Genomic DNA, 13265 nt, shown 5'->3' with positions numbered 1-13265 from the left:
TGTTTTCCACAAATTCATGAAGCAATTAAACAGTGAGAAGGGAAAACAGCTATTTAAGCCAAAGAGAATAATCCTGGCATAAGAACAAATGGACATAAAGCAACCATAATAAATTTTGGCTGGAAAGTGGAAAGAAAAAAATTCTCAGGATCAAAGGAATAAAGTCTTGGAATAGCCTCCTAGTATGAGTATTAAGAAGAAGCAGCCTCACTGATTTTTTCATAGAGATTGGTCAATTTAGGTAAGATTTTACACAGTGTGGTTCCCTTGACAGTAGAATACCGGACTGTAAACAAAGAAATCCATTTCATTCCTATGTTCTTGAATTTTGAGTGTAATTACTTGTCTATATGAAATGTCTTAGACTATCCTAATGGACTTTCATGATTGCCTCCAAACCTTCTTTATCTGGACCCAGAGAAACTAAGTCAAGTATCTCGGAAGGTAGACAGACAGAGAAAAAGCACCATCCAGAAGGACAGGAAGGAAAGAAGAGCAAGAATATCTCATAAGATTATGCCCTCAAAGTGCCTATTGCTCTTCCTGACTATTAAGGAGATCCAGGGTGTCAAGTTTAGACATAAGCTTCTGCACCGTAGATAACCTAGAGTGGGATGACTCCCACCTCTAACACCATAATCCATTGTTTTGGCATCTTTCAAGTCTAGAAAGCAAATTTACCCCATCCCACCACAAAGACAGCCATCTCTGTTTCCTAAAGAGATGAATCTCCTCCAAGAAGTCAGATAGAACTGTCTCCTAATGAGATAACATCTTCTTCATAGATTCATGAACACACAAGTTTTCAGATATTAACCATTGCATCACAAGGTACAGCAAAGTTATCAGCGCAGAGAACTAAATTGAACCTCCCCTTTATCATGGGTCCAGTAGGAGAGAAGACAGTGTGCAGAAGTAACGAGGAAGCAAATCATTAACAGAAAGCAAAATAATTAAACAACAGCTGTTAGAGGACTCACAGCTTCAAAATGTTAGAGGAGAACACAAATGCATAGGCCAACATATCTAGGAGAATAAACTTATTAATATTACTGTTTTTTAAGGTGGTTCATTGCGTAAAGACTTGATTATCATTAACAATATAGAGGTAGGAACACATAGTATTCCACACTCCACAAATGGTGCACTACAAAGCACTTGACAAAAAGACTGTGCAAATTAACTTCATCTCTTCCTTTCCAATTCTGGAGAATAAAGCAAAAAGATCATCCAGTTTCTGAAGTGCTTCTGAATATCAGCACACCAGGGTGGCTTAATCTTCACAGATTTACCACCATATTCTTCCAGCTCTGACTTCTCATAGCTAGAGTCATTGTGATCCATTATTTCTGTTTGTGTTTGTTAATTGTATTTGGGTATTTGAAAGAATTAAATACATGAATAGAGGGGTTTTTTTTGGGGGGGGGGGGGCACGCAATCCTTTATGTGATTTTCTAACTGAAGCACATGAAAGTGCTGCTGAAGGATGATGATACAGCAGGACACTCACGAAGACATCAGGTGCGGCATGTAAGAGTCAATATAGACCAGGAAATCACTCCCCCCCCCCCAAAAAAAAAAAAAAAGGATTATTTTTGACTAGACAAAAGAAGAGCAGAGTCAAAGAAGAAATTCACCAGAGTAAGAAATTGTCTTCACATTTTAAGATTGGTGGTAAAATAATCTGTTCTTAATGATCTGTACACTTAAAGCCTTCTCTAATTAGTCCAATTATAAACAATGTTCAATGGGAATTTTCTTCAAGCTAAGCCTCACTGCCAGACTGCTAGACTTTCCTAGTTCTGATTGCAAAGTACTGACAGAGAATAAATATGTTTCTTTCTCTTGTCTTTCCTGATGGTTGTTCTCACAAGTCCTAATAGACAGTGGTTGAGCTCTGAAACATGTAGGACATGGCTGAATGCAACACAAACAGATGCAAACACCTGTAGCTTAAAAGAAAAATAATCATTAAGTGACTTGTAGAAGTTCTGTAGGGCTAAAGGAAAGGACCAAAAAGCATCATCTGATCCCTGCAGGCTATGAGAGCATGGTAGAGTGCTCTGAAAATACTCAGATCTTAAACTACCACCATGACATTTTGTGACGGTGGAAAGGAAGAAACCTCCAATCAAACGGTCCCTGTAAGATGAAAATTAAAAAGTCACTTGCCAGAGCTCCCATTACTTGTGAGTGTACAAATGATGGAATTGGCTGCAGTTAGATCTTGGGTTCTCACTCATTCTTAAACTCCAGGAGTAGCCCAAAGAAGTGATCCTATAAATAAGTGTATTAAGTGTATTGAAATGGAGGTGGCTGTTCAGTATCTTCACATTTCAGACTAGCTATTTACATGCCTTACTAAAGATTTTTTTTTTTTTTAGCATGGAACTTGATAACCAATGATAGAAATTAATTCTGCTGACATACTGTCAATTCCAATGGCATTCTAGATATAGGAACTCTCTTTAAAGTTAGCGCATTTGAAACAACATGCACCTCTTTTTATTTCAAACGTTACCACTGTTAAGCAGGCTCAGCCTTGGAGACTCCCTTCCAATTCCAGTTGGATTTTTTGGTTTAATCATGTTAATGTTTGCTCTTAAAACTTGCCCTCCAACTTAGAAACAGTTCTACATCTTGTCTGCCTTACTGGTTTCGTATAAAGCTATACGAAGACTCAGCAGTAAATCAGGCTCACCCCTGACAAGGGGTGACAGGATTACTAGGATGGGATTTCAACCAGAAAGATGTTAATAATTAAGAAAGCCAAAAAGGCATGAGTAATTTAGCTCTGAAAAAATGCCTGTTCTGCAGTTAGCCAAGTAAAAAACATGTACTTTTAATATTTCAGTTATTGCTAATCTTCGCAAAAGAGGCCAAGCATTGAGACAATGGTTTATTCTTAGCATGTTGCTTAACCTGTTATCCACTGCAATACTCATTAAATATAATGTGCCTTTATTCTTGGGCATTAAAGTGAGTCCAGAGGCTATCCAGAGGACAAGTCATAGCTTGAGAAGACTTATTAAAATAAATTGGGCCACAGAATGGGCTAATCAGTACTGCAGGTCCTTGGACACAAGCCATACAGGCTGATCTGTCATCTTCTCTATCCACTTGGTTCTTATCTGGTACCTTTTGATCCCACCTTCTCCAGTGCAAGTTGAGATGAAAGAAAAGAGTCCTAGATTTTTGAAATGCAAAACACTAAGAGGTGGAAGATTAACAGGACGTTCTGATCGCACTCTCTGGTGCTGACCTGGATCTTCTTTTAAGACTCCCTAATATAAAAAGTGGCCTCTTTTTCTTATCTAAGAAGGAGGATATCATTTTTCCTCCTACTTTAAAATAAAGTCAAGGATGTTTTAGTGACTCTAAGCAATGAAAGAAATCTAACTACCACTGAACAGTCAATCCACAAGCAGGAGTTCAAGGACAGTTGCCACTTACTGCTGCATTACTCTCCAAAATCTCCTTATTTACATTGTGGACATTTCATTATCATTCATATTTGTTATTCAAAGCTTTTTCCTATTTGCAATTGTACCTCAACTTGCCTATAAGCATCAATGGAAACAGGAGAGACGTGTTAGAGTGTAAGCTCATTTAGAGAAGTGAAGTCAGTAGGACAACACAACCACGTTTCTTGTCAAACCCTAAGAGCCCTATAAGGTAGAGACTTCAATTTAATCATTCACTAGCCAAATTTTTTGGTATATCTGCCCCTCTCCATAAGCCTCTCACCGTTGCTATTTGTGATTGCTCACAACCTTGAAAAGCAGGGTAAACTGTATGGAAGAAACAGATTTATTCTACATGATTTTTTTGGTTTGTTTAATCAGCAAACACATGATGCTGTGTGGTATAAGCACTGTGTTATTGTTAGTGTCAAATCAACCATGTAGAAGGATATTTGTGTCCAACTCAATCATATTCATTGTCGGATCACTGTATTTATCTAGGAGATGTGTACTATTTCAATATTTTTATAGAACTAATGTGCATTCAGGAACTGTCATCAATGTTTCTACTTAAAAGTCATAAACTAATTTAGCATACAGCTCTGGCTAAGAAACAACTGAGAATGTTTTAAGATATCAGATTAGCTCTAATCCATAACAGTTCAGCTTCTCAGGAGAAGAAAAGACCTGGGTTCTAGACTTATTTTACATTTACAAACAGGAACATAGGGTCAGATTTCTTCGTACTGTAAGTTAATATAACATCACAAATTTCAATAGAAATTGCTGATTTATACAACCAGAGGCACGGCTTGAGGTTGCAACATTTCTATATACATATAAATAAAAATAGCATCACACAAAGATCCCATTTAAGACTTAGCAGTCATGGATAAAAACACAGAGACTTCACAGAAAGTACACTCACCTGCTTGTTACAAAATGAATTGTACACATTTAATTAAAATACGTTGCTGTGTAGGACACCTGTATTCACAGACACTTTTTTCCTCCTGACTTTTCTTACCTGAGTAGGAGGGGTGAGGATGAGAGGTGGTTTGGAGGGGAGGGCAGGGTCAAAAGGAAGGGTAGGAACACTGATACGATGTTAACACAGGATCACAGCACTTACAGAGGTATTTCCTACCTAAATGACTGGAAAGTTCACCCTTCCAGACATTAGGGAGCACTTTGGTGACAATGAGGAAGAGATGCAACCTCAACACAGCATGTTCACGGTGCATTTTAAAAAAACCCACAAAGACAATAGGAAAAATAGGAAGGAAGAGCATACCTTTCACTACCTTATCCAGATAGTGAGCTTGGGAGATAAAAGACAGGACATTTAAGGTAGGATTGAATAAGTGCATTGCGGCTTACTACGAGACTGTGCAGGTGCTAGAAAGGCAAAGGAGAGTTTGTTGTGATATGAAAAGAGAAACTTTGATTATGAGGAGAGATAAAAAAGGAAGAAGGGTGGAGCACAGCCCTCCTCAGTCAAAGAGCTCAAGAAGGCTACGTTTAGACAACCAGATATCTTTGCTCATTAAGATCACGAAGAGAAACAGGAAAGTTTAATATATATATATATTTATGTATGTGTTTATATATATATGTGCATATATATGTATAAATATATATATATGTGTGTGTGGCAGACTATTGTAAGGCTCTGCTCATTTGCTACAGTCTACCTCTGTTTTACCAAGTGCTTTTCTTTTCAACAGGAAAAACAGAGTCATTTAAAAGTGCTCCACCTCACTAGATAGTCTTATATTTTTCTGAACAAAGATGCACAGTTCTCCTGTGGCCTTACCACACTGAGAGAGGCTTTTTACCCTGGATCTTCTTAATGGCAACACATTGCATTTGTACAGCATCCTCTAGCCCAAGATCAAACTGCTTCACAAATATTAAATTAACCTCATGGCAGCTCTACCAGACAGATAAGTGTTAATATACTCATTCCAAGGAGGGCTAAACCAAACAGAAGAAGGTTATAAATGTAGAAGGAGCGGTCATGTGCCCAATTCCCATGGAATACTAATTTGGAAAACCACCTTCTATTTGATTTTCTGGGGTCAAATAGAAAGTTGGTGGCAAAGATTCAAGCAGAACAGGAGAGGCCTGTCTAACCAGTAGTTGGCACTCTCTCTCCTACCAGCAGCTGATCTGTATTAAATAAGAGGCTCTGAGTCTTGGCTTTTCTTTCTTTCATTCCCTGCCCCCAGCACCTTGCTCCAATTTCTGTTATCAAGTAAATCTTATTAAATGTTATTTCCGTGGTTCAGGTAAAGCTCATATGCTCCCTGCAATCTCTCTCTCTCTCAGTAGTATCCTTGTATCTTTACGAAGAGTTTTTGGTTTCAGGTTTGTTCACGGAGACTGCCCACCTGGGAGGTCACCAACCTTGTAAGAATTTTTTTCCCATCTTGTGAGTCTAATGCATAAGTCAAAGTACTATTGCAAGTAAGCTGAGAGGGCCAAGGGGATCACAGCTAAAAGAGTATGAGGCAGCTGCAAGGCTAGCAAATGAGATTAAGTAGTCACCTCCATGTAGCAGTAGTGATGCAGGAAGCAGAGCTTCGCCAGCTGCTTGGATGGTGGCTGAAGCAGGGGAACATGCCGCTGGGATTTTAAACTCCAGTGCAGCCCTACACTGCAAGCTCGGACAGCAGTCACTTTGCAGTTGGTGACAGTGGAGGCAGTTGCCAATGTCAACCATACGTCAATGATGTGTAAATGCAAATCGGAAAAATAATGCAGATCCCTTATGGGAATATTCCACATAGGGCCGCAAACATATGCCATGGTGGCATGGCTCTTTCTTCTCTAAACCTGTATAGTTCTTGTATCATCTTCTTATCTATTTACATTCCTGTGGAAACTCTGCAGGCATGTGCAGGCTAAGGAGCTGTGTAGGGGCTCCGAAAAAGGGCAGCTTCTCTAAAGTGTCCTCTTCTGCACATAAAGGTACTGCACAGAGCTCCATGTCACCTCCCCAACACCACAAAACACTCTCCCTGCAGATCTGCTATTGGGGAAGCCCATGTGAGCATCCTTTAGCTGTTTTCAGTCTGAAAATCCTCTTATTTCAATTGCTCAAGATAGCTTGTTTTGTCTTAAATATACTGGGAATGATCATATGAGCAATCACTTGGTCCACGTAGAGAGAGAGAGAAAGAGAAGGGAGAGAGCAGTGAGGGCTGCCGGGGACAGGCTCCCGGGCAGAATGTTTTCCCCAGCACACTCTCCCGTTTTCTAAGTACTCTTTTAATCTTCCCTATGGGACGAAGTGCACATAGCCTCAGTGAGATCCCTGGAGTTCAACTGAAAACACGTAAGTTTGAGGGAGTGGAGAAAGTAGCCCCTCAGTGCTGAACCAGTGAAGGCAAAAAAAGTTTATACCACAGAGACAGGGAAAAAAACCTGTTTGCCTTTGAATTTCATGTGCGCTTGACGTATTTACTGTCATATATACCACCAACTACTTAAGGCCAGATTATCTTCAACGTGATGCAAAATCTTGTTGGAACAAAGCAGCGAGCACACGTTTTCCACTGCGTACTATGACCACAGCCTTCTCTTGCCCAAAGGTACCAACCCCACTCAGATGAGGTGATACCAGAGGGTCAAACACAGCGTAGCGTCTGCAGTGGAAATGGGTGAATGCTGCGGCGAGCTAATTACTGTGTTGGGCTAAGGGTAGTGAGAACCTTCACCACACATTGGTAGGCAGAGGGTTCCTTATTTTACATGGGGCTGCAAGCAGACCAAACCGCTCAGGAAAGTGAAATGGCTCAATGTGTTCAAAAGCCTGGGAAAAGAGAAGAGAGTCCCTCTGTAATGTGCCTTGTTTGGATTCTAGCTGCTCAAGCAGAAACCGAGAGGCACTGATTACAACCCAGACTGTTCAGAACGTGTGTGATTATTTATGCAAGAGCACTGATGAAAGCCAAACCTAAAGGGGAGATTTCTTCAAAATCAGAGGTTTACTAAGTAAAACAAAGAACAGCTTGACTGTGCCATAAGCAGGAGCCCACATGGGAAGGCCTGTCTGCTCGTCTGTCTAGACACTTGTTACTGCATACATCACTTGTGCATGCCAGGACCAGATTTTTAAAAGGAGTTAAGCACGTAGCTCTTATAAAGATCAATGGGAATTAGGCACTGAGGTGCTCTGAAAGTCCTGCTACACAGACCTTTGCGTATTTGGAGAGCTAACCGACAGCCCAAGAGATCCTGTAGTATTCAGGTGTAGCAACCGAACATCAAGTGATGTTCTTAGTTTTATGTCCAGGCCATTCCAGGATCATTAATATCTCTGGCATTACTACAAGTATGAATACAGGAAATCCCTTTCTGCCACTGTTTCTAAACAACCCCCATTTTGAACCAAAGAATCAAGATCCGTTTACTAGTAAAATACCATATATAGAGATCCATATATCAGACAAAATTTTTGTGCAAGTCCCATGTAGGTGCAGCGAAGTCTCCCTTTGCCTCTCAGAGGCAGGAGGCACAGCACCTGGGACACTGTCTGGGCCATACTCCGAGCTGCATGAAATGTGAGACCATGCTGTGATAGCCCTGTGCTGCTTCTGAAGTCATTCATTATATCCAGGAAATTTTCTGTGGTGCCGTCTGTGAATCAATCTATCTCATACGGTGGCCTACTACAGAGCTGAGTTGTAATTTGGCCTTTCAGAGCCCACACTGAGAGGGCTGAATTCACATTCAAACTCAGTGCTCCTAAAACCTAACACGCTCCCTGAATGTTGCAGGTGTGTTTTAGGGCACAACAGAAAAAAGGTGAATTCTTGCAAAGTTTCTAACTGGGAACAAGTTTGGAATATACTGTAGAGCCCATCATATGAGCCTGCATTGTGGCTGTTATTTTTTTTTTTTTTCCCTTTAGGAAATTAGAGAAAATAGATTGAACCGTTCTGCTGGGTTTCAGGATTCCTGCAGTTATATAATCAACTTTCTCTTCTACCCTCTTGCCTGGATGCACTGAGTTTGCTGAATTAGGATGATGAATGCAAGCTTCTGCATCAATTTCCTGGTTGGGAATTAACTGAGGTTCCTCTAATGAAATCTCTGAATGTGAGCAATCAAGCTAGTATATTTGGTAATGTAACTCTTTGTATGAGCAAACAAAATTAATCCACTGGGATCAGAGTTCCTTTGTATATCATAAGAAAGAGCCTCCCATGACCTAAAAAACAACAGGATTTCTTACTCTCAGACATGCTCAACAGGAAATGGAAGAAGTGTCCTCTACTTGTATCATCCATTTCTACTCATGTTACCTGCACACACGGCAACATTGTTAAAGCATCACTTCAGCAATGGGGTTTTATGCTTGTCAGTGCTAAAGCAAACCGGGCCATGACACAGACATATAAGGAATTACTGTCAACAGAACAAGTTGCCATGCAGGGAAATTACACAAGGACAAGGGAAATGCTTTCCACATACTTAATGTAATTCCAAGTTAATGTCCTTTCATCTGTGCCAATATTACTAGCTTATTACTCCTTCTCAAGCTATTCAATTTTCTTGGATATTTATGACTTTGCCAAATCTCCTTTACATTCTACACATTCATCAATGAAATATTCTGCAGGAAATACGGTTTACAGCTTCAGAGGCATGAGACTATGTACAAATTTGTTGCTAAATCACCATGCAAGAAGATGAGGAGGGGGAAAGTGAAAAGAAACAGAATTGCTCCAGCACTCCAAGTATTAAAGAATCATTCCTAAACCAAGACAGCACTGCAATAGGAAGGTAGTACCATACAAAATGATAGTGTGCACCATTAAAATCTTGATGCTGACTGCATTGCAGTGCCTGCCTTTCCCATGTTAACACGGACTCTCTATACTTAGAGTGAGGAATATCACAAATAATGGGATAACGAATATATATAATGAAAGATAAAAGCTTGTTGTTCAAAACATGCAGGGACTATCAGCTGTGTGTTGAAATATCATATATTGAACTAGTGACATTTTAGTTTTGCAGCAGAACTAATAAAATGGGACTGACAACAGGAATCAGGCTCTCGTGTGTGTAAATGACTTTCACATAAAATTGTCCCCTCAATTTGGGGCCTTTTGCTGAATATTTTTTTTCTTTTAAAACTCATTCATGAATCTGTGTTGCTTTCCAAATCAAAGTGCTAGAATGCGAGGCTATAAAATAATATTACAAAAACACAAGATTCCAATTAACACAGGACTATTCTCATTTCATTCTAAAGTAATTTAAGAGAGGGCTTTTTTATCCCTTGCTCATGAAAAGAAATGAAAGCTGCTAGGAACACAGAAGAGAAAGCAGAATGTAATGTCTAATGAGACAGCAAGTTTTTGGAGTATTTTTCATTAGGGGGTGCATGTGGAGACCATAATGTGGTAGGGTGACATTAGCATAAATAAATGATAAGTAGAATTGAGCCACAGATATGGTTTGTACCATTACCTTGATGTTGGAATTAAAATACTGTGATCAGGCTTCATTTACTGTCTGTCTTTGTATGTGCTTTGCCTGATGTTCAGGCAAAAAAAAGTGGATGTCTGCATGTTTAACCAAGTTGATAATCCCTGTGGATTATAAACCTGTAGACCTCTACTCAAATATTGTTAGTGGTTAATTTTGATATAGTGTAATTTATATGCATTACTTCCCAATAGGAGCAATACAGAGGTACATTTTCTTCTCTTTAAAAGAAGTTGATTAAAACAAAATGCCTGGAGGAGAGTTCTCACTCCAGATTAACTCTTCTGAAGCCAACTGAATTTTTTAAGGTCCACATAGGCATTACTGAGAGCAGAACCAGATCCACTAATTTAGCCTCCTCTTAATGTATAAGTGGTATTTGGAGGTTGTTAATGCTATAGATTTTATAGGATGAGTATAGAACAGGGACTAAAGTAGTTGAATGCATGACAGTCAGAAAAAAAGAAGACAAAGTACTTCAAGGAGTTAAGTGAGATGAAAAAGGAGGGTAAACCTGAGCCAGTTCATTAATGAGGCCACAAATTTCTTAAAGTGGGAACTGTACCTCTTTGCATAATTTCAGCATATTGGTGGCATCATCTATAAAAATAGACATGACACCAAGAGCTCAAGGTAAGTGTCAGGTGCATGAGGAATACAGAACCAAAGAGAGAAAAATGAACTGTTTAGAAAGGTAGCAGAGCTGGCAAGGGATAAGGAAGATAGAGTTAAATCCCAGCTAGAACTTTTCTGACTGCAGTTTCTTCTTTTACTAGCACGCACAGTGGTAGTGCAAATAATGGAGCAAATTAAGTGAAAGAAAACTTTAAATCAGGCGCATGTTTTTGAAAAAGCTGAGGACTTGAAGGTCATAGCAAGACCTTTTGAGAGAGGTGAAGTGGGATGTTTTTCAAAGAGTTTAGCTGCTGTTTGACGGCTTGTCTCTATGAGATCAAACACCACATAGGTGTACCTCACGTCTCATAATAAATATATATATACAGCCATGTCATCACCAAATGAAAGGACATTTTGTCTTGTTCTCACATGAAAATGTATGATGCCAGAACTTGAAATCCAAGAACAAAGGTGCTCATGCTACACTAGGTCACATGTATTCAATTAAGCATGCGCCTTTTCTCCTCCCCGATCAGCAATTATTCTTTTAAGAGTAGTCGTTTTTTCTTTCTCCCTACCAATAGTGCAGTGCTCTCCATTCCAACCCGGGCTGCATTCGCACTTGCCATCCCGGCACGTCCCGTGCTCGTTGCAGCGTGGGTGACACGCTCGCTGATCACAGGCTGTGCCCATCCATCCCTCCTCGCAGCGGCAGGTGCCTCCGACGCAAACGCCGTGTCCTCCGCAGTCCGCCGCGCAAATCTCTGTGGGAGAGGAGAAAAGAGAGAGGAGGGGAAACGGGCGGAGAGAAGGGGAGAAAGGGGGAAAATCCAAAATGTTATTGTTAAGGAAAGCAGCCACACTTCACTACCTCGCCTCATGGGGCAATGAAAGGAATTCCTGGAGCTCATAACACTAATCCTTTCTGACAATAAGAATCTAATAAGTATATTACAAAAAAGAGACGGACACGGATTGCAGAGGTCCGCTGTGATTGATCCTCCTATTTGCTTTCCAGCTCTCCTGCACTCCTCAAGCTTTTGTGATCGCCAAATCCAAGGGGAAAGGCTCTTCCAATAAGCAGAACAAAAGTCACATTTAATTAAAATCTGGTTAAGTGCGAAAACAACGTACTGCTAAACCACTGACAATAAAGTCAAAAGCTGGCAAAGTCTGTTTATGGCTTGTTAACCCATGGTTCTGCGAGTGGGATTCATTAAATCCCTCCTTCTCTGTTTAAAATTAATAAAGAATATTTCTAGTTCAGTTGAGTCTGGGCATCTGCTATAGCTCTGTTCTCTTACTACACCATTAAAAATCCTTTTTCAGGCATGCTTGTGAGCTATGTGAACCAGAGTTGGTAGGACGGTGCTCGCTCCCAAGTTTTATTGGACTTAGTGGAAGCAGGAGGTATTTTGCCACTTACCTCCTAGCAAGAGAAGAGCTAAAGGACATTGGCTTTTCAGAGGTGCTGGCCTTCTCGAGCCCCCATGAGCCCCAGTGAGCAAGACAACACACGTATGTGTAATATTTTAGCCCAATAACAGGCTTTTGGTTAAAACCTGACATGCCCTTGGCATGAGTTTGGGAGACTTCATGCTTTCACCTGCACCGAATTTGTCTGGAAAAAATTGAGAACTGGTGGACAACAGGTACTCATAAATCAGGTGCTGAAGTGCCTGTTTCTGCCATTACCACAGAGGACTGGTTTCTATGGAAAAAATAAAAACAAATCCTGAAGTGGCATTATACCACGGATGAAACGAAACGCACCTATTTCTGGTGCATCGAAATTGGGTCAGACTTTCCCGAAGGTTTTGCACTTACGCCGTCCGCCTGACTGAGCCGTTTCGTAGGCTAGGGACGCGGCCGCCTTCGGGGAGCGGGGAGAGGAGGTGGGAACAGAAGTGCCCCTGTCTGAGCAGGGCTGGGCTCAGGCCCTGAAAAGAGGTACTAGGGTGGGTGCAGAGCTCGTTTTGTCCCGTTTCCCCGGCTATTCCCCCAAAAGAACAAACACTGCAGACGCTCCAGGGCCTCTATTTGTGTCTCTGAGCATATTAGGAGTAGAATTTAGGCCTCAAGGCTTGGCGGGTGCTGGTGGGGGAGATCGGTATTATACAAGAGATTTACTTCGGGTCACTGGCTGCACATAAAAAATTCAAAACTACTCAGCCTGCATTAACATCACACCTGACTGAAATTCAGCCTTATTTAAGTTTGCTTTAGTCTTTTTCTAATTAATACTGCCAGCAACAGGAAGCGTTGGCTGTTCAGGGACTTTGACATCCTCCTGCGGCACGGCTCGAACATCCGCTCCGACCCCACGAGGGAAGTTTTGTTCCAAGCCATAAGAGAGAGCTGCAAAGTCTTCAGTCTCTTATGCTGAACAGGTCCCCTTTTCCTGGGAATCACAGAGTCCTCTAGACAGCGGTAACTAGGATAACAGTGATGGTTTGTGCTTCTAAAACATGCCTCATTTTCGAAGTGCAACAGGAAAGCAATACCTAGTTCCTCCTTCCTCCATCATAGGGTGGTAGAACATTTTCCACTCTTGACTCCTTTTGTTTCTGCGGCTCCCGAGCCACTGTCAGAAGTTTTTACTTTGCATCTGCTGCTAAGACACGGATTTTCACAACTCCTAGATGAGAGGGAGGTAATACCATTCTACAGTGCTCATTA

The 13265-nt window shown here is 40.8% G+C and overlaps 1 protein-coding gene across 3 annotated transcripts in view; it reads right to left on the bottom strand.

Annotated features, from left to right (window-relative positions):
- Nucleotides 1-13265, bottom strand: part of TENM4 (teneurin transmembrane protein 4) — a 348755-nt gene that overhangs the window by 122740 nt on the left and 212750 nt on the right. For 2 of the 3 annotated variants that reach the window (XM_062567394.1, XM_062567392.1), the window contains 2 exons: nt 11165-11350; nt 4759-4785 (listed from right to left, as the gene is read on the bottom strand). In XM_062567394.1, coding sequence (XP_062423378.1) covers nt 4759-4785; nt 11165-11350 — 213 coding nt within the window. The remainder of the gene's footprint in view (nt 1-4758; nt 4786-11164; nt 11351-13265) is intronic. The other variant, XM_062567393.1, reaches the window with a different exon arrangement.

This window comes from Rhea pennata, chromosome 1 (genome assembly GCF_028389875.1).
Source record: "Rhea pennata isolate bPtePen1 chromosome 1, bPtePen1.pri, whole genome shotgun sequence".
NCBI classification, from domain to species: Eukaryota; Metazoa; Chordata; class Aves; order Rheiformes; family Rheidae; genus Rhea; species Rhea pennata.
This window is presented reverse-complemented; position numbering and strand designations above follow the sequence as displayed.